General features: G+C 42.6%; 1 protein-coding gene across 1 annotated transcript; it reads left to right on the forward strand.

The window, feature by feature from the left end:
* The first annotated feature begins 1,797 nt into the window (after positions 1–1,797).
* On the forward strand, positions 1,798–20,376 carry aplf (aprataxin and PNKP like factor). Its single transcript, XM_071917070.2, has 10 exons — positions 1,798–1,909; positions 3,586–3,657; positions 5,764–5,927; positions 6,747–6,978; positions 9,173–9,308; positions 12,798–12,994; positions 14,411–14,700; positions 15,852–15,968; positions 16,541–16,587; positions 18,694–20,376. Exons 1-10 carry the CDS (start codon positions 1,808–1,810, stop codon positions 18,891–18,893), a joined length of 1,557 nt encoding a protein of 518 aa, XP_071773171.2. The 5' UTR covers positions 1,798–1,807; the 3' UTR covers positions 18,894–20,376.
* The last annotated feature ends 310 nt before the right edge of the window (positions 20,377–20,686 follow it).

Consider the following 20,686-nt stretch of genomic DNA (forward strand, 5'->3'; position numbering starts at 1 on the left):
TCGTTCAAATGGTTGTTTACATACAGACATGACGTAGCCCAGCTTTCAGTGAGGTGCGCATGCGTAAAACATTCACACACACAGACCGCCCTCTTATCATAATCAATCAATACACAGCCTCTGGATACTCGTAAACTGCTAAAATACTTCCATTATATTTATTCGTTTTGTATACCGTTTTTGTTGTTGTTTTTGTTGCTGCTATCATATCAGTAAGTGAAAAGAGAGCGAAAACTATATAGTATGAGATTCTAGTTAAGGTTATATTTGCAAAATATAGCTAACATGCAAAATACCATATGCTAACGTTAGTTCCGTATTACAAGAACTCTTTGCTGTATTTGAAAATGAGAATCTGGGAAAACAATCGATTTATGTTTAGTTTTTGTAAAGATTTTTGTATGACTTCTGTACCAGCCTCTCTGGCATGCCGCGACACATCCCGCTCTCTTGGGTAGAGAGCGAGTGTTGCCAAACTCCGTTCAATAATCTGTAAATTTAATGTGGCCTTGTTTATGAAGTACATATACCCCATAAAATATGACCCAAGGCCTATTCAGAATCGTTATAGGAGCTCCTCCTCAATTCGGCATACATATAATCCACCAAGCAGCATTTAATTTCAATAAAATGTAAGCTTTTAGAACTAGTTAGCCTGATATTCTCCAAGTCTTCTCCCACCAAAATACACCGTGGTGGAGAAATAACGTTACACACGTGCTGTATTCAAAACGTTGAAATTCTATTGAAATAAAGTATTGTTTTGTGGATTATATATGCCGAATTTAAAAGTAACCTTGGCTCCCAATGATTATTAAAGATCTTGAGTGGTTTATTTTGAATTATGTACATTTATCGTCAACCACATTAAACTGCGAGATTATTGAATGGAGTTCGTCCAATCGTGACCTGACTTATGCGTATAGATGCCGCACATCCAGTGCACATTTATGTGCTGCTTTCATTCAACTATTAGATATAGAAAACAGTCTATCGGGGTGTTTAAATTATAGTCAGTAATTTGTTGCCATCAAGGAGGTTTGTTGCCATAAATTCAACTAGCCATGCTTCGGTAGCACATCTACTGCGCATGCTCTCAGCATCCCGGAAGTTTTGAATGCGAGCTGAGAGCCGAGGCTATAGTACTCTATCACTTCCATGGGGTGAACAGTGACAGCTAAAGTTGTTTACTGATTTACTTTCTGTCATTAGTCGACTTCTAGTCCTGAAGAACAAATAACTGTGTGGTTTTCCGCCGCAGCAGGTAGGCAGAACTACAGCTTGACTGCTGCGAACAAGATATCATGTATGTGAACTTGCAGGACAAGCTAGTTATGTGTTGGCGTTCTTTCTGTTTCTCTCAAGAGCTGGCTGGTTTCAACTTGGCAACTAACATCCTTAGCTAACGCCGCTGAATGAAACAGAAAACTTATTTTAGACTTAACATGAGCTAACTCTGCCACTGAGCCTCTCTTGCTTTCAAAATCCCCTGAGGTGACCTTTTATTTTGTAAACAGAGCCTGAAGCAGCCTGCTGCACCGAGCTGACCTGACTCCAGACCAGCCTGCTGCACCGAGCTGACCTGACTCCAGACCAGCCTGCTGCACCGAGCTGACCTGACTCCAGACCAGCCTGCTGACCTGACCTGACTCCAGACCAGCCTGCTGACCTGACTCCAGACCAGCCTGCTGCACCGAGCTGACCTGACTCCAGACCAGCCTGCTGCACTGAGCTGACTCCAGACCAGCCTGCTGACCTGACTCCAGACCAGCTTGCTGACCTGACTCCAGACCAGCTTGCTGACCGGATGTCAGGGTCCCGGGGGTTTGAGCTGGTCCCGGTGGACGGCGGGGGTCCCATCCACCTGCCGGAGGGGGAGACGGTGCTGGGCAGGGGGCCGTTACTGCGGGTGAGTTTACATGGCTGTGGTGAATAAAGCTGAGGTTCTCGGCCCACATGTCAGTCACCTGGAACTGCAGAGACCAGAGCCAGAGTCTCTTTAAAATGTCCCACTCCCCAAAATAAATGTGATAGTCACATGCATAGTCAGGTTAGAAAGAGTACTAGAATGTCCTACTCAAGTATAAGTACTGTTACTTTGCTGATATTTTACTTCAGTAGAAGTAAAAGTACCGGCGTAAAAAAGTGTCTGATTTAAAATGTCCTCAGAGTAAAAGTTCCTTAGTTCCTCTTTAGAAAAGAGAACGTTGTTAGCTGTGGTTCTAAAAGGAGAGAGGACAGAGTTCAAACTAGATTCTTTTCACTGGAAACATTAGAAATGACAAAATAAAGTGCAGAAACAAAGTAAAGTCAGATTCCTCTTCTCACTGTGAATGGATCCACAGTTTGTCAGTTTACGTTGATCCAGTTTCTGTTGCTGATGGAGAGACACAATCTGTTCTGCTCCCTGTCTGCTGCAGTGCTGTAATGTTCCACTGGAGGACTGTAGAACATTAACATGGAGACAGCTGGAACAGGCTGAACCGGCTGTGTGTTACTGATGAGATCCACCGCAGGTTTCTGTAGCTTTTGTCGAGAGGCATCACTGCAAAATATATTTTCTCTGATTTTCTCAGTACATCCCGGTTTCTAAAACTTTGGGTCAAGATGAAACATGAGCTGCTGGCCCACTTCCTCTGGCTGCACATGCCAGGAGCAGCAATAGGTTTTATTTAGCCTGGTTCCCATGATCAAAGACTTGGGTTCTTGACCAGAAAAAGAAAAACCAAGATCTCCTGATCCTGTCTCTCTCTTCTGTGACATCTATTGCTGCTGTCTGTGTGATACAGGTTCAGAGTTTAAATATAAAAGCTCCCGTAGGTCACATTATACATTAAACAACACAAAATCATGAGGAAATCGTATATGAAAAACTTAAAAGTAGAAGTAAGGGAGTAGGTCTCTTTTTTTAGGTAGTATATAAAGAAGTAATATAAGTAATGTGTATATATAAAAAAAAACACATTTTTCTTTATTTTTACTATTTTCCACATTTTAGAATAACAGTAAAGACATCAAAACTATGAAATAACACAAATGGAATTATGCAGCAACCAAAAAAGTGTTAAACAAATCAATACTATCTTATATTCCTTTAGATCCAAATGGCTTTAAGAGAATGAAAAACATAATACATTCAATCAGGTGGGTCCAGACTTTTGACTGGTAGTGTAGATTTTTCACATGGTTCTCTGTTGGAACCTGAGTGATTGCACTGATGGGAAGCTATGGAAGTCAGTAGTAGGGGAAAAAATACTACTACTAATAATATCCAGAAATATGTACAGGTCTAGAGAATATTGTATAAATAGGTACAAAATATAACAATACAGCCAGAACAGAGGTGGGTATTTAAGAACTGACTATACTGTTGGTCTTTACTGTTTGAGTTTGATTCCAAAATGTGATTTCTACTCTTTGAAAACTTGATACCTACACCTACTTTGGCAAAATGAATACTGGCATCAAAGTAAAATTCATATCTAATTATTGATGTAAGTAGTGATGAACCAACAGGTAACTTTTTTCCCAAACAGATCTAAAGCATTGTGGATTGAAACCTTCTCCTGTTCTCCTCCTGTCCAGGTCAGTGATAAGAGAGTGTCCAGGAACCACGGGCTGCTGGAGAACCGGGACGGACAGCTGCGTATCCAACCAGTACGTTCTTCTTTCTGTTTCTGCTTTTAAACGAGGAGTGGGCATTCATCTCACCTTGAGCATTTGTATTCTTTATTTAGATGATGGGTTAAGTAGAGAGGGAGACAGTAGGAGAAAAAAAAAAAAAAGCTCTGGTAGTAACAGATTGTAGCTTTGGTAAATGTGTTCTGCAAGTTGAAACGCCATTTCAGCATCACCTGCAAGGGGTGTAAACGTGCTGGAGTAGAAGAAGAAGGCGTGAAATAGACTCTAATTGGATCACACTCTCTGTCCCAGTTGGTGCCTGAGGGCCTCTTCCTCTTGACGTACAGAAGGTGTGAACTCAAGGTGTGCAAGCCCCCTCGAGGCTGCATGGCTATATAAAGAGTAATGGGATTCCCTTGCATTACATCACATGATTATTTCTGGGCAGAAGCCTTTAGGTTCTAGTATACTCTGGTTTATACCGTTTTATCGCTCCATCTTTTTAACAGCGGCTCAGTTTGTGAGAGAGAGGCTGCTGGTTCTCATTGCGAGCAAAGTGTTTCAGCCTGTTTTAGGTCTGGAAAGAAGAACATTACCATGAAATCAGCATCAACAGTTACCTCATAACTCTCTGTGTTTCCTGAAAGGCCTTCAGTCTGTTTCTGTATTCACTCAGCATGTCAGAATCAGAGTCACTTTACTCACTAGATACATTCAGTAAGTAGATCTTTATCAGTCCCGAAGGGGAAATTGACTCATTACAGCAGCAGCAACGAATAGAGGTTAAGTGAAGGTTGGTGAGCGAAGAGTATCAGGTACTAAGGACTGTGAATATAAAGGTGAAGAGGATATAAACACTGTATTGCTTTGGCAACGTAGGACTCTTTCCTGTCATGCCAATAAAGCTAATTTGAATTTGATATAAACACCTTCTGGCGATACCCAAAGCCATGAATAACATGCAAGAAATAAAAGTAGACTGTCTTGATTTTATGCATTTGTGGCACATAGAAGCCTGTATTTCTCAAATGGTGGGAAAAACAAGGATTTTATCTCAATAATTTTGTCCATTGACCCCAAACTAAGGAAGTAAGCCTGCACTGTTCAGTAAAAGTAATGGATCGGTATCGGTCGATACTTAAATTTTCGTACTCGTAATCCGTATCGGCATTAAAAAAGTCGGTGCATCCCTAGTCACATGTGTTTTATTATGCAGCTTTGTAATGCCGCACATGCATCAGCACGTCCTGAATGGTTTTCTCAGAGAAATATGGAACACTTCGCTTCACAGTCGGTCATCCATTTTACTCGTGAGGTGGAATCAATTGCATGAGTGAATGATAGAGTCTCCTGATCTCATGCAGGATGCCCACAACTACAGACGTTCCTCTCTCCGTCTTCACAGTACAGCCTGGGGTTTGAAAAGTGCTCTTCGACAGCATCATCACTAACAAATCTGCTCCATGAAACAAAAGGGAACACCTGAGCCGACACCTGTCAGGTTGTTCTTTGCTGTCGTGCCAGTTAGCTGAGTTTAGCCTCCGGGCCGCAGCTTTGCTGAGGAGTAGAGTGCAAAGGAAAATAAACTAAAGATATCATGGAGAGGATGTTTGAGTTTGTCTGGGGCGGTGAAAACATGTCAATCAAACTGACCGGTTCAAAAGAGGTGGTGTTGGGCTGCTACAGAGTGAACCCTTGAGCATAGTGTTTGAAGGCAGAATGTAATTTGATGATGTGCTCTCATCGTAATTTTCCATGTTATTGTCCATTTTATTGTATTATACTGTTGAAGTTGGTCCGGCTAGGCTAGGTAGGCTTCACTATGATCTCTATTGTATTGTTTCCTTGCATTTCTTTTTATTTGTAGACTGAATTGCAGAGTTTGAGTTTCTGTAGGTGACGCTCTTTTCTTTGTCTGTTCAGCCATGGTGGCTATCGCTGCTCATGCTAACTACCCAGTTCTTCTTCTGTTGATTCCAAACAAACTGGAAACGTAAAATGCATCACTTCCTGTGTGGCAGATGATTTTTCCCAGGAAAGAGCGACCAGACAGACAGTGGAGAAGCTTTATGAACTGGATAAAGGTTGAATGACAATGAAAATGTTTATTATTTCTTTAACCCTTGTCCTTGTGATTTGCAGACCCATCTGAACCCGTGCTTCGGTCAGTCGTCTCTGGACGATGAGCCTCAGCCTCTGGTCAAAGGGAGCTGGTACCCTCTTCATCATGGACACTTCTTTTCCCTCCTGCCTGGGAAGTACATCTATAAGGTGGTGGCAGTGGGCGGAGAAGACGGCACTCCGAGGTACTGATGCATCAGAAACATGTTCTTTTCCATATTATTACACAGTCAAGATCAAGAGATGAATCTCATTTAGCACACTTTTCTCAGACATTTCCATGAATAATTTAATCGACATGGAATAAGCTGCACTTAACTGTATTAATTTGAGTTCTATCTTTCATCTTTCCAGACGTTTGAATGTGGCTCGGTATAAGCTGATGTGGTGACTCAATTAAAAACCAACACCGGGAAAATGTTGATTTATCTAGTCTTTTGACTGGGCCAACCTTTGTTTTTGAATTGCCAGCCCTCATTGTCCTGATGCTACATTTTTGTTTGAAGGTTAGATCAAAAGGATTGGAAAGGACACTGAAGCAACCACCATTCAGACCACCCAAAAAGCAAGACTCATGAAAAATTCATACTGAAATTCCAGGTTGCTTTAACAGTAGTACAGCCTGGTCTAATCACACACGACAAAACATAATCTGCAATGGTTTTGGGACAATTCACTTTATATTTCAAATATGAAAAGTTAGAAATTGAAGCTGCAGTTCATGTTCTGGTGGAGCCCCCATTCTTGATAAATTCTTTATAGATTGGATGTACAGTAAGAGCCATTTTATGGAAAGGATTTCAAAGTTTATGAATTTTGCAGATAATGCACATTCTTAATTGAATGAATGAAAATGAGCCCTGATAGCCCTCATAGGCTGGATACGGTGCCAAATCAGGGCAGTTATTTTTCAGTTGGACTTTTTCAGTTTTTCTTCTTTTTCCATTATTTCCTACATGTTGTGTTGTTCTGATTACATCCTTGTCATATATCACTCGTTGCAGAAACAGTCAGGCGTTTCAAGAAGAGGAAGAATTTCCCAATAGACCTATTTCTCCTGAGCCAGATATTGAGCCTCCTCCTCCTGTTGGACGGGACCAAGGACGGACACCTCCTCCTGCTGCTGAACGGGACCAGGGACGGACACCTCCTCCTGAGGAGCTGACGTTAGCAGCTGTGGAGAGCAACCAGCAATGCGAGGAGGAAGTCAACAGTCCCAACAGAACTGCAAATAAGGTCTGCTGAATAAAAGATTTATGCTGATCTTACAAAATCATTGCTGGCATGAAAGTAAAGCACACTATGGCTTACTGTTACAGTAATGAGTGATCTTAAGACCTTTGCTTACAAGTTAGTTATGTTTGTGAGTACATAATCATCTGTTTTTTTATTCATGAATATCCCTATGAGTATCTCAAATACAATTGAAAGAACTTTGCCTGGAGCTTGCCTAGAGCCAGGCCTGGGAGCACCTGGTGTCTGGGTGAACCCCGTCGCTCGGCAGGGCACAGACTGAAGAAGCAGTGTGTGGTTGCTGCCTTGTGGACTCCCCCACTGCAAGGTGAAAGGTAGGGGTCGGTTGCAATTCCTGTCAGGCAAAGGGCAGGGATGTCGTGGACGTTGGCAACCGAAACTCTCAAAGCAGTTCGGAGTACTCGGCTTTCTTGGAGACGGTGAGTGGGGTTCTGGAGAAAACTCCACCTACCAACTTAATTTTCCTACTAGGAAACTTCAACACTGAAAAGCCTGGGGTATGATTGAGAAGAGTGGGCCCCCTGGTCTGAACCTGGGCAGTGTGTTGTTGTTGGACTTCTCTGCTTGCCATAGATTGTCTGTAAGACCATGTTCGAATACAAGGAGTTCAAGTATACATGGTACCAGAGCACCTTGGTCCAAAGGTCAATAATCGACTTTGTAGTTGTTTCATTAGACCTGAGGCCATATGTTCTGGACCCTCGTGTGAAGAGAGGGGACTGAGCTGTCAATTGATCACCACCTGGTGATGAGTTGGATCAGATGGCGGAGGAGACAGCCAGACAGACCCAAACAGCTAGTGAGTCTGCTGGAATGATTCCAACTCTCACCTCCGAATGAGCTCCTCCCGTTCAAACCTCTGTCATGGAAGCAGCTTCTTGGAGCTGTGGTCAGAAGGTGGTTGGTGCATGTCATGGCGGAAACCCAAGAACCCACTGGTGGACATTGGCGGTGAGAGGGGGCTTTCAAGTTGGAGAACGAGGCCTTCTGGGCCTGGTTGGAACAGGGAACTGCTTCTAAACCTGACAGATACCCTCTGTCCAGGCGGCAGTGCTGAAAGATTCTGGAGGGTCTGGGTCCATCTCTTTGGCAGAGACCACCAAGATGGTTAGAAGGATCTTCAGTAGCAAGGGGGTCGGGGTCAGGGGTCGATGAGATCCATCCTGAAATGCTGAAGGCTCTAGATATTGTTGGGGTGTTGCTGTTGACACGTCTCTTCAATGTCGAGTGAATTTTGGCAGCAGTCCCTTTGGCTTGGCAGACAGGGATGGTGGTTTCCATCTTCAAAACAGGGGTTCAGAGGGTGTGATCCAACTATCGAGGAATCACACTGCTCAGCCTCCCTGGGAAAGCCTGTGCCAAGCTGCCGGAAAGGAGACTTTGGCCGATGGTCAAACCTTGAATTCAGGAGGAACAATGTAGATTTTGTCATGGTTGTTGAACAATGGCTAGATTTTTACCCTGAGTTTTTGCTAATCCTGTCTACATTTGTTTTGTGGATTTGGATAAGGCCTACACCCGTGGTCCCTGAGGTATCCTGTGGGAGGTGCTGCGGGAGCCCAAGGTGCCAGGGTCTCTGCTGCGAGCAATTTGGTCCCTATACACTCTAAGTGAGAGCTGGTTCAGGGACATTAGCGTGGCATCTCTGCCATTTGCAATGTTGTCCTTTTGGCTTCATTCGACTCTGATCTCTAATGTGCACATTGCAGCTGAGTATGACATGGTCATAATCAGCACCTTTAAGTGTGGGGCCATGGTTCTATCCCAGAACAAGGTACCTGTCCCATTCAGATGAGGGGTTAGCAATTCAGGTATCTTATGGTCTTACTCATGAGTGTGGGTAAAAGGGATCATGAGATTGACTGCTGGTCAGGTGTGGCGGCTGCAGTAATGCAGGTATTGTATTGGAAGAGAGAGCTGTGCCACAAAGCAAAACTCTTGATTTACTGGTGGATCTTCGTTCAGACCCTCAGCTATGGACACAAGCTTTAGGCAGTGACCGAAAGAATGAGATCAGGGATATAAGTGACTGAAATCAGGTGACTGGCCTCACTCTCTGAGACTCTGCTCTCCTTTCCCTCAGCAACTACCATCAAAGTGCCTTTGAGCAAGTCACTGAACCCCCAACTGCACTGAACCCCCAACTGCTCCAACAAGTGGCTTTGTTGTTTTTTAGGGAGACTCTGCACTGTCACAAGAAATGGAGGATGACCAGAATGATGTTACTCCTCCTGTACCGAAGAAGAGAGTTTTACCTGCCTGGATGATGAACACTGTAGTGTCTCCCAAGAACCCTTCCTCCACCCCTAAAGGTACCATGTCCATGTCCAGGTTTTCACAGTTTTTGTTACATAACAACAAAGAAAATGTAGCTAGAAAATGTTTTTGAAAATTTTGTCCGCCCATAATACTCCTTTAAAATTTGTTTAATTCCCAGTTACACTTGGTTAGGCTTTGACTTAAGTAGAGTATTAGCCTGTAATGCTTTTTTTGCATGTTGCCTACCAAGATGTCTTTGCAACCGTTAAAGAATGTAAAGCCTTCAATCCTAGAGTCAACAGCCAGTCCACCTGTTTAAAACGGACTAAGCAGTCCACCTTGCCTTCATGTTATATTCTATGGGGCACAAAATGACCATTGCAAAGGACAAAGGGACAAAATTCTGCTGAATATCTCTCAATAACTGTCAATAACATTGAACCAGAATTACATTTAGCAAGACTGTTGATTGTTGGCAATTCTTTAATGTATTTGTGAGGTGATGCACATAAACAGTTTTGTTTTTGGTAACTTAACCTTGTACAAAGGCAAAGATTAACATTTGCATTTAGATGATACTCTTTTCCAGAGCCTCTTCCAATGCAGCACAAGTGCAACAAGCTTCAATACATAGATGAAAAACAGAAGCAACCAATAGTAAGGAGGCCAAGGCTCCCTGACAACAGATGGAACAACTGTTATGTGTTCCATACAATGATGACTTTCATTGTGCTTTACCAAGCACAATGAAAGTGCTTGGTAAAGAAATGAGAGCCAGGGAGAAAAGTGTTTTTTTTTCTCTGTTCTGCTCTGCCATTGACAGTAAAAATGTTTCCTCATACAAAGTCTGTCTCCCACTGTAAAGGCCCTGACACACAAGGCCGACGGTCAGCCGTTGGCCAATGTCGGGCCGTCGGTAAGCGTCTGTGTCCCCAGTTTTTGTGGTGTGTCCCGCACTAGTCGGACCCCTGTCGGCGGCTTTTCGGCCAATTGAGCATGTTGAATCAGCGGCGGAGCCCGTCGGTGAGAGAGATCACTCTGATTGGAAGGCTCTTCTCCATTCTCCATCTCTATTCCAATACGCGAATATTTTCACAACGACATGGCCGTCTGGAATGAAGAAACTGAAGACCAACTGATCAGCATGATTCAGGAGAGGCCAGCTCTGTACGACATCACAGAAAAACATTATGCCAACCGAGTGGTGAAAACAGAACTCTGGTGTGAGATCGAAAATAAACTTGTTATATATCAGGTAAGATTTTCTTTAGAGGAAACTGTTCTACCGACTAGCGCCACCTGCTGGTATGGAGAGTTATTTCCCCTCACGCAGGCGCAGAACGTACGTGCTAGTTGGCCGTTGGCTGTAGTCTTTGCGGTGTGTTCAAGTGCAACTTTTTGGACCAGACGCAGGCGACGTGAGGCGACGCAACAGTCTGCCTTCATCGCCGCTGGTTCTTTGATGTCGGTTTGGTGTGTCAGGGCCTTAAGGTGCAGTTGGTGGTTTTTGCCAGAGCTGAGACGCTTCCCAATCCAACTGTTTCCTTGCCTTAAATGGCATCTGAACTACACTGAAAGACAGTTTTTTCAGTTTTATGAGTGTGTATATGTGTATATGTGTATAGGCAAACTGTTGAAATATGTGTATGTGCAAACTGTGTATGTGTATGGAAGCCATGTGTTGTTAAGATGTTGACGTTTTTTACTATGTAGTATGTATGATTTTATCTTCTGTGGAACTGCAGGACGGAGTCCAGAACAAATTTCCCTACGGTGACATTAAAGCTTATCTTATCTTATCTTATCTTATCTTATCTTATCTTATCTTATCTTATCTTATCTTATCTTATCTTATCTTATCTTATCTTATCTTATCTTATCTTATCTTATCTTATCTTATCTTATCTTATCTTATGAATGGGGAGTGACATGTCATTGGTTGTCTGTTGAAGTTGAGGTTGTTGGACGATTGATTGATGAAAGAACAAATGAAAGCATAAGACTGTGGAAACCTGGCTCTATTTAATACTCTATACACAGCGTCCTGTCATCGTTACATCAGATGAACAGAGAACAATCAAAATCCTCAGCCTGTATGTGTGTATGAGTCTGTGTGTGTGTGTGTGTGTGTGTGTGTGTGTGTGTGTGTGTGTGTGTGTGTGTGTGTGTGTGTCGCTGTCTTCATGATGGCCTTGGAGAACTAAAGGATAAACAATGTTCCTGTGATGTGTAATATACTTATGGATGAGTGTCTGCTTCTATAATATTTACTCTAGAGGAGGGAGGACCGGGCCGCTGTGATGAATTGACCCTCAGAGACTTAGCACTTCCATTACTCTTACTGTTATCCATCCATTCTGTGCGACACTTAGGGCTAAGTGAGTGGAACGGCCGGATGGAAATGTTCCAGTTTCCTCAAGGAAACCAGGCCGATGTGATGTTCACTTGGCGTCGTCCCACTTTCAGGGGAAGGAACCAGTTCAGGGGTTGAAAATGGCAAAACCCCAAAATCTAAAAACGCTGTTCTGCTTTCATTCAAGTGTATGGAGTGTTACACATGTATTAACAATCATTAACATTATGCTTATGTTGTGATTCAGGTCTGCTCAAAAGCGGTTTTTGAAAGTCTATAAATTTGACCATTTTGATGCCAAAAAATTCCAAATATTCAGTGTTTCCCCCATGGTTTTATTCTTGTCAGGATAGAAAAGCCTCTGAAACAGAATTTAGACCATCATGGAACACTAAAACTCTCCATTGAAACCAGACTGATGAAATTCTTTCAGGGTTAGCAGCTCTCTAAGGCAGGGTCAGAGGAACACATTTGTAATCATAAACAAAATGAAAGGTGCAATAATTACTGTCCCATACCATAAAAAGGCCATAAAATATGTGCAGGGGTTTGATAGGGTTATTGATCAATACCAATGACTTAATGCCCCTTTCAAATAAAAGGGAAAACCCATAAACCTCAAGTGAATAGATTTGGTGCAAAAGGGTGTAATTGCACTTCTTTTTTTATAGAATATACATTTTCTGAATGTTAATCTCTGTAAATGTACTCTACCAGTCAACAGTCTGGACCCACCTGACTGAATGTTCTGTGTTTCTCATTCTCTTAAAGCCATTCTGATCTAAAGGCTTCTGCTTAAATGCTTGAAATTAGTTTCTTAGTCAAATATAAATAGTGAAGTTGATCCTATGTATGAATTTCTTTCCAAAGCCTTTGCCTTTCCATCAAGGCAAAGGGCGGCTACTTTAAAGAATCTAAAATATAAGATAGTTTTGATTTGTTTAACACTTTTTTGGTCGCTGCATAATTCCATTTGTGTTATTTCATAGTTTTGAGTCTTTACTGTTATTCTAAACTGTGGAAAATAGTACAAAAAAAAAGAAAAATGTGGTGTGTCCAAACTTTTGACTGGTAGTGTATGAATAGTGTTTGGTTGTGATAGTCTGAACTGTGCAGTCTGGGGCGGATGATGCCAAGAAGCTGCTGAACCCTCTGAGTCTGGTGTTTGCTCTCCGTTTCCTTCGATCAGCTGTGAAGAAAGGCAAAGCACCGGCAGCGGCACCGGCAGCGAGCAGCACTAACCGAGGAGCAGCGAAGCAGGCCAGGCCCGCTGCGAGCTCCTCAGCCGAGGAGCCGGAGCTCAGCGAGGCGGAGGAAACACCCAGGAAGAAGAGGAGGAGGAGGAGGAGGATGAGTGATGAAGATAGAGAGCCTCCGTCCAGAACAGTTGAGTATTGTTGTTACTGAAAAGTCAGTTATTTGTATGGTGGACTGTTGTGTTTTGTTTTTGGTCAAATTTGCCTTGAGAAGTAACTTAAAGGATAAGGCCGGTGTTTTTTAATGCATTTCTTACCGTCAACAAATCCTATGAAAATAATAAAATCAACAATGCGTTTGCTCTACTCCCGTTACTTTCTGACTTCCCATGTTCCGTTTTTAGCCGTCAACCCGGAAGTCATTGGCTCCAATTGTAAGCTAAAAACCTTGAAATACAGCTCACAAAGACATAGTTTACATTTTAAAAATCGCTAACTGTTACCATGAAAAGTCAGGCTGTTGTAGTTATTACCAAATCAAATTCAAATGGGAACAAATTCTTCATTACGCCGGGGACTATTTTCTGTGCTACAGAACTACTTTCCTGAGATCGCAAAGTGTTTACAGCCGGCTTATTAAGTTGTTTGAGGAAAAAGTCGGCCGGCCCGGTGCATCGTGATGATGAAATATGTCGCCCAGAGCAACGGCATGGCTCTGTGACGGGTTTTTAATCGTTTTTTTAATACAATGGAGTTCTGTAGCTGCTGGGACATGGCTTCATTGGGCACCGGCTACATGGATGAGACTTGTTGGCAAAACAAAATGGGATTTGTTGACGGTAAGAAATGTATTAAAAAACACCAGCCTTATCCTTTAAGGACAATTTAAGAAGTAATGAGATATCCACCATTTGAAAATAATCTGACAGTCATCTGACAATAATTGCCGGCATGAAAGTAGAACTCACTATTAAATATTATTGGAGGTATTAGCTATTTAGCAGAAGGGCGGCCTACTGAGAGAGACTGTCCCATGATTGGAAGGTCCCAGGTTTGATTCCTGCAATAGCCACTGTTGTGTCCATCAGTGGCCATGTGAGCTGTTGAGGTGTCAAGGTGTGAGAGCGTCTACTACACTGGTTCTCAACAGAGAAACTATGATCAAAACCACATGGGGTCCGTGGACCACCGGTGGTCCACGGACCCCATGTGGTTTTGATCATAGTTTCTCTGTTATCTCTCTGCCTACAATACAGATAGTCTTGTAATTCTGGACAAAATCATATCTAACAATAAAAATATTCTCAGATTTGGGTCTGAGAGACAAAATCTCAATGGGGGACTGTCTAAATGGGGGTCCGTGGCTCTAATGTGGACTAAATTAGGGGTCCTTGATATGAAAAAGGTTGAGAATCACTGGTCTACTAAATGCCGAAATTGTGATCGCCCTTTACTTACAAAATAGTAATATAATAGAGGATGAGGTCATTTTTTTTTAAAATACTGAGCAAAGTACGGTTTTCCCCAATATGGATATGGCATTCTGTAGCCCCTCATTTTCAGTTTTCCTTGTGTTTCTGTTGTTTTATGTCGACGTCCCTCTCAGGCTCCCACAGCCAGGCAGCGGAGGGAATCCCCCCGGGCCGAGGAGAGCGAGGAGTCGGACAGCTTCAACATGGAGGTGGAAGAGGAGGGAAAAGCAGCCGAGGCGTCTGCGGCTCACAGAAACACCGCAGCGCAGGCGGCTGACAAGAAGTCAAGAAACGGACGGACGGCCAACAGAGCGGAGTCTGTGGGATCAAACGGCGGCGCTGCGTCTGGTGCCGCCCCGTCCGGTGCCGCCCCGTCCGAAACCCCACTCAGAATGCCTTGCCCGTACGGGAAGGATTGCTACAGGTACGCAAACCTCTGCAGAGACAACAACCGGTGAATGTTTCAGGGTGAAACAGAAGGGAAAGGATGAGTGTCAGGTGTTCCAACAAGTGACTGATTTCAAGGCCTGCCAGAGGCTTTTTCTTTGATGTTGCCAATTAAACGCAGGATGAGATAAGTGCACTCGAGCTGATGAACATGAGGCAAACCATATTAAATTCACTCAGGTCCAGAAGCTTCCCAAGCAGCTGCCTCATGTCGGAGAATCAGACATGTGCCGCAAACTTTCCACTTGAGATCTTAGGTCTCCTATTTAAGATTTAGTTTTATTACAGAAACACTTAAAGCTGCAGTAGCCAAGATTCTTATGCAAAAATACACCCATCTTAGCCTAAATCACAAAGTGGGGCTACAAGGGAGAAGAGCGTCCCATCCCCACTAACTGATTTGCTGTAGATTCACCGTATTTTCCCAAATTAAATTGTGGTGTCAGTTTGGTCACTGATGGGAAATCTTCTCTGGAAGTGACAAATCAAAACCTAAGGGTGAAATACAAATAAAAGTCCTAAAAAGTATCAAGCCAGCACTCCGTCCAGAGAAAGCTGGACTCTCCAGCGATGGTTAAACCTGCTGCAAATTGGGGTTTTTTTTCACCAGCGACTAAGAAGAAGACATTTAGGTTTGAGGAGAACGTCACGTTACATCATTTCTGGGTAATGAAGTCCTTCAATCTTTAAAAAATGCAGTTATCTCTTGCTGCCACTTGGGGCCGCCAAAGTGCGAAGTTACCTAGTTGGTTTGTTCCTGAACTGTGAACTCTGTTGCATGTCATCCCCTTTGCCTCTGTCCCTCTGTGTCTTTCTCTCTTTTGTCTCCTTTTTCTCTTGACTGTGTCCAATTTAATGAAGCAGAAGAAATGTCTTAAAAATAAGCTTTAAACAAACACTCATCGATGGGAACAGACTAACATGTGATGCAGCGTGCACCTCTGAAATGCAGTGATAAAGTTTGGTCAACATGGTACAAAATCCATCTCATACTTGGATTATAGGTGTATAACGAAGGAGCGGCAGCAGTGAAGTCGTCCATGTCTGAAGTGAAATGTCCATGTGAAATGTTCCTTTTCCAGTAAACTGAAGACTCATCACCTCCCTGTTTTCCCCAATCTCTCTCAGGAAAAACCCGCTCCATTTCCAAGAATGCAGCCATCCAGGTGACACTGACTATGAGGAGGAGGAGGAGACGGAGGAGGACGACCGACCCGAGTGTCCTTATGGCACCGACTGCTACAGGTCAGACATCACAGCAGAGACACTATGGCTACTGGAGGAAAGGGAATGCTGGGAAGTTTAGTGAGAAGCCTAATGAGTGGATTTTAGTCAGTGAGAGACGAGCCTCACAGCCTGCAAGACTTATTAGTATTGCTGGGAGCCTTTGGTTAGTTCATGAACTAAAGGCATTTACCAACCCACAGATATTTGACTGAGTACTTTCACATAATAATAATAAATATAGCTTCGTGGCAGCAATGGAACGGGTTCCACTGCATTGGTCAATAACTCTGCCATTTCTTGCCTGATTCCTTTGCTACTTTCAGGCAAGGTAAAGGCACGTCTAAGAAGCCTGCAGACCGAATTTGGTGTCGTTCTGACAGGTCTAAGATGATTTTTTAGGGACGGCAGGGCTGAGCCTTAGGGAGCTTATTACAGCGCCCCCTATGGGCCAATCGGTGCCATTTTTTGTATCCCAGCAGCAGTTGACCAGGACTATCTATATGCCAAAATAGACAAAAAGTTATCAATGTATGGACGAGTTATTGGACAAAATGAATCGCATGATGATTTTGACTTTCTTCCCTTTACAGGAAAAATCCTCTTCACAGGAAGGAATACAAACACACCAAGAAACCAGGTAGGCTTTATTTTTGTATTCTGTTTGATCTTCTTCCCATGTTAACACTAAACAGTGAGACCAATAAAATTCATATACAGCACCATGATGCCTTTTTTCATGTAGTGTTCAGCAGTAAGGACATGGTTCACATAATCAGCATTCAGACTGTACAGGATGTTATGTGGGTCAACTGTCTTTCACCTGTCTCTGTTTCGGATCATACTGGCATGTTTATGTTGAGTATTTATTCAAAGGAATGGAATTGCACTTGACAAAGAATATGTTTCTATCAAATGTATTTTCATGATAGCAGGGTATCTGTAGGTCCTTAAAAAGCACCAAATAGTCTTATATTACATTATCTGAATGTAAGGCCTTAAAAAGTATTAAACTAATAAATTTAGATAGTGGTAATGACAAATTCTGTGATGTTTAGTTGAGACAGAGTTGGAAATGAAGACAAATGAAATAAGGCCAATGCCATGAGAGCCGGGTTAATACAATATGACAAACATGTTGTTGTTTTCGTCATAGATGCTTTAATCAACATAATTGGACATGATGTCCCTAAACATGTAATTTCTCGGTGTTCTTTTTCTCATACTGGTTATTTATAGTCTCAGAAGTTTAATTAGCTCTGTTGAAGCAGAAACACGCTGTTTGTGCTTCTCGCATCTTTATTCTGGTGTTAAATGTGATTCCAGGTGACATAAAAAGGCCTTTAAAAGTCTTCTGACACCCTGGAGGGACAAAACATTTTCAGTCCTCATTTTCGGGACATTGACTGCCGTCCTTCACAGGAGAATATTCTCATAAATTCACTCTGTCTATTTAAAAGAAGATAATGTAAAAGAAGATAATGTACATAATTAATAAACACCAAGAAAGATCAAATGAAATATTGTAGAATATCCCCCATAATTACTCCATCTGAAGTCGAGTCAGGCGGTCGGACTGAATGTTTGACTTCTGTCGTCTTCTGAGCTTAAAGCATTCACTAATTAACAAAATAAAAACATGACAAAAGATTTTCTGCGTTCGCAAGAAGAATCGATTTAGCAGACGTAGCCTCGGCCTCAAGAGATGGAAGGATCAAACACACACACACACACACACACACACCTTCCCTGACTCCTGGGTTGGATAGGATCTACAAACCCACTGGGAGATATTTACTTTTTGTTAGCAGGTTGTATAAGCTAGTTTAATTGCCCTTCAGGATATAAAACCCCATTCTATTGGAAACGACCTTGTGACCCGTTCACCTGTGGAACGACTCATCAGGCTCCCAGGCGGATTTCCCCTCTAAAGAGAAACCAACGGGAACATTTTGTCCCTCTGAACCACATTTTTACACTGTAATCTCTTATCTAAGCCCACTTACAGCCAGTTAACACAGTTTCTTCTGTTCTTCTTCTGTTAAGACGGCAGAATCAGCTTCACTTCCTGGATGAACAACCTTAAAGGTCCATACCATGTAAAGCAGGACTCCCCTTGCCTCTGTGATGATAAAGGAGTTGGATGGTCTATCTAAACATGGTGAAAGTATCAAAACGCACGGTCGCCAACTAAATCCACACAATCCATATTAGAAAAGCGAGCCTCTAAACGAGCCGTTTGGACTTCCGTAACTTTGTGGCGTCACAAAGGTTCGCTCATTATCATTTTTGTAAGAAATAATAGACTAACAAAGTGTTTTTTTCAAAGCGGTTGAGCGGTTGTCATTGTTTATTACCGGAGAGTTTTCCCTACCTGTAGCCGCCGGGCCGCGGCGTCTCACGTTTCACTCTCGAAACGGTTAGCCAATCGGAACAGAGGGTCGTTAATATTAATGAGCCTTAAAGACACGGTGACAGAAACAGCCTGTTCTTGGTAAGGCTCAGAGAGATGCTGGAAAATGAACGTGTCAAAATGGATTGAGAGTGTTTTTGGTACATGACACCACACACACGCTGCGTTACATCACCTGACAGCTGTCTGTCATCCAGGTGCTGTGACCTCTGACCTTTAACCTTCTTACTATCGGTTGCTTGTAACGTTGGTGATGGAAGAATTGAAGCTTCTTGTCGTGTTTCCCTCTGTAAATCACTCTGGATAAGTCAAAGCTGTACTCTTCTTCTGCAGCGCGGAGTACCAGGACAGCTCCCAGAAACCCTGCTGATGATGAAGACGAAGACTTCGGGGATGAAGACAGCTTCATTAATGACGACAGCGAGGACGTCGGCGACGACTCCGACTACGTCCCTCCTGACTCGGACAGCGGTAAGGAAGACATCAAAGGACTCCAGAAAGAAGCAAAGGCCTTTCTGAAGAGGCGGAAATAAACACAAACCACTTTGAGGTTTTTGTTGTTTGTTTGTTTTTGTGTTGTTTTAAAGCTGCACTAGGCAAGACTTTTATCTAAAAATAGAAATACTGTAGTTTTAGAGCGTCTCATTCCCACTGACTGAGACACTGCAGATTCTCCCTGTTTGTCCAAACTGGATTCTGATTCCAGTGTTTGCTCACTGGTCTTTTCCTCTCTCTCTTTGGTTTTCTTTGGTATAAAGCATCACAGAGCGCTTTACTGACGTCACCGCACAGGATTTCTGGGTAACAAAGTTTAAATTTGTCAAACGGTTACCTCTCGCTGCCTTTGGGAGACGCCAACGTACAAAATCTGTACGAGGAATCTTCGCACTTTGGCGTCCCGAAGTGACAGAGAGTATTTTTGAAAGTTTGAAGGACTTCATTACCCAGACATCCTGTAAGCTGACGTGAGTAAAATAAGTGTCTGTGTAGCTCTGGTAGCATCTTGGGTTGTGTCTCTTCCTCCATGATAAAACCCCAAAATCAGTGATTCTGTGATCTGTTGCTCCGGTAGAGGACACTGGAGAACTGTGTTTTTCTCTCTCTCCATTCACTGCCATTGTCTGGAGGAACAGTCAGTGTTACAAGGTACTAGCAAAGTTCAACATCACTTTAATTTGTCACTTCTTGTGTGGAGAAGATTTCCCACCAGTGACAGTGATACCGACACCTAAAATGAATTTGGACAAACGGAGAATCTACAGCGTCTCACTTATTGCGGATGGGACGCTCTGCTGCAGCATCATTTTGTGATTTAGCTGATATGTTTATTTTTCTATGAAAATCTGCAGCTTTAAATCCAAACTTAATTCAAGAAATGTTTCCATGCCAAATAGCCCTTCATTTCTTTTGATGTTAGTATTTCTGTTCACAAAGCACACACACACACACACACAAGAGTTTCTATGTTGAGACTGGGAAGCACCTTGAAGTATGTTTTATACTGGGAATACACTGGAAATAATCAATACTCTGACAAAACAAAACAAGCACAAATCAAGGACAAAATGTTTAGGACTGGGATCCAAGGAATAATTAGGATCTCTGAGCCCAGAATGTAGGGGAACAGAACCCAGTGAATGTGTTTTCATTGTATTTTATAAGATTACATTTATTTTTTTTCATCTGTTCAGATTTGCCTTCTCTTGATTTAGATTTTAGCGTCACCTTTTCTTGTTTGGACATAATTTCTATCCCCCCCTTGTGAATATGTACTGTACATTTTAGACGTAGTTCCGTTATAATGATGATGTCAGACTTTTTTATGTCATGTAAATACATACAATTAATGGAAATGACAGGGTTCCACACACACGTGGTTCAGGAGACAAGCGAGGTGTGCGCTTCCTTCCTCTTCTTCCTCAAATACACCCTAAAAAATGAAGTTATTCCTGTCTTGATTTCATGGAAGAGTCAAAGTAAATGTGTGGTGAAATCTCACCTACAATACATACAGTCTCTGGAGGACTCATGTCTTGTTTTTCCAGTCCACATCAGAAACCCAGCGGCTCTCCTGTCAGAAGGACTTCTCCAGGTTTAATTAAAATGCTTTCCATCTATAGACTCCTCCTCCTCCCAAAGGTCAAACGCTAAAGAAAGAGTCCAGGTGGTGAATGCATTTCAAAGACAAATCTTCATTACACACGTCAGACATGTTAAGGTTATGAGCAAAACACACGGCATCCTCTTAAACCTTGGCACGGTAATTACATTCCTCATGAAGTCCTTGAATGTCAAATAATCTACAAGGCCACAATCTGACAGTGAA

The sequence above is a fragment of the Centroberyx gerrardi genome, chromosome 3, assembly GCF_048128805.1.
Source record: "Centroberyx gerrardi isolate f3 chromosome 3, fCenGer3.hap1.cur.20231027, whole genome shotgun sequence".
Taxonomy (NCBI): Eukaryota; Metazoa; Chordata; class Actinopteri; order Beryciformes; family Berycidae; genus Centroberyx; species Centroberyx gerrardi.

Excerpts from the sequence above, each read along its gene's own strand:
- aplf (XM_071917070.2), top strand. The coding sequence starts at position 1,808 with ATGTCAGGGTCCCGGGGGTTTGAGCTGGTCCCGGTGGACGGCGGGGGT. Across the intron at positions 6,979-9,172 it reads CCAACAGAACTGCAAATAAG|GGAGACTCTGCACTGTCACA; the intron begins GTCTGCTGAATA and ends GTTGTTTTTTAG. Across the intron at positions 9,309-12,797 it reads CCCTTCCTCCACCCCTAAAG|CTGTGAAGAAAGGCAAAGCA; the intron begins GTACCATGTCCA and ends TCCTTCGATCAG.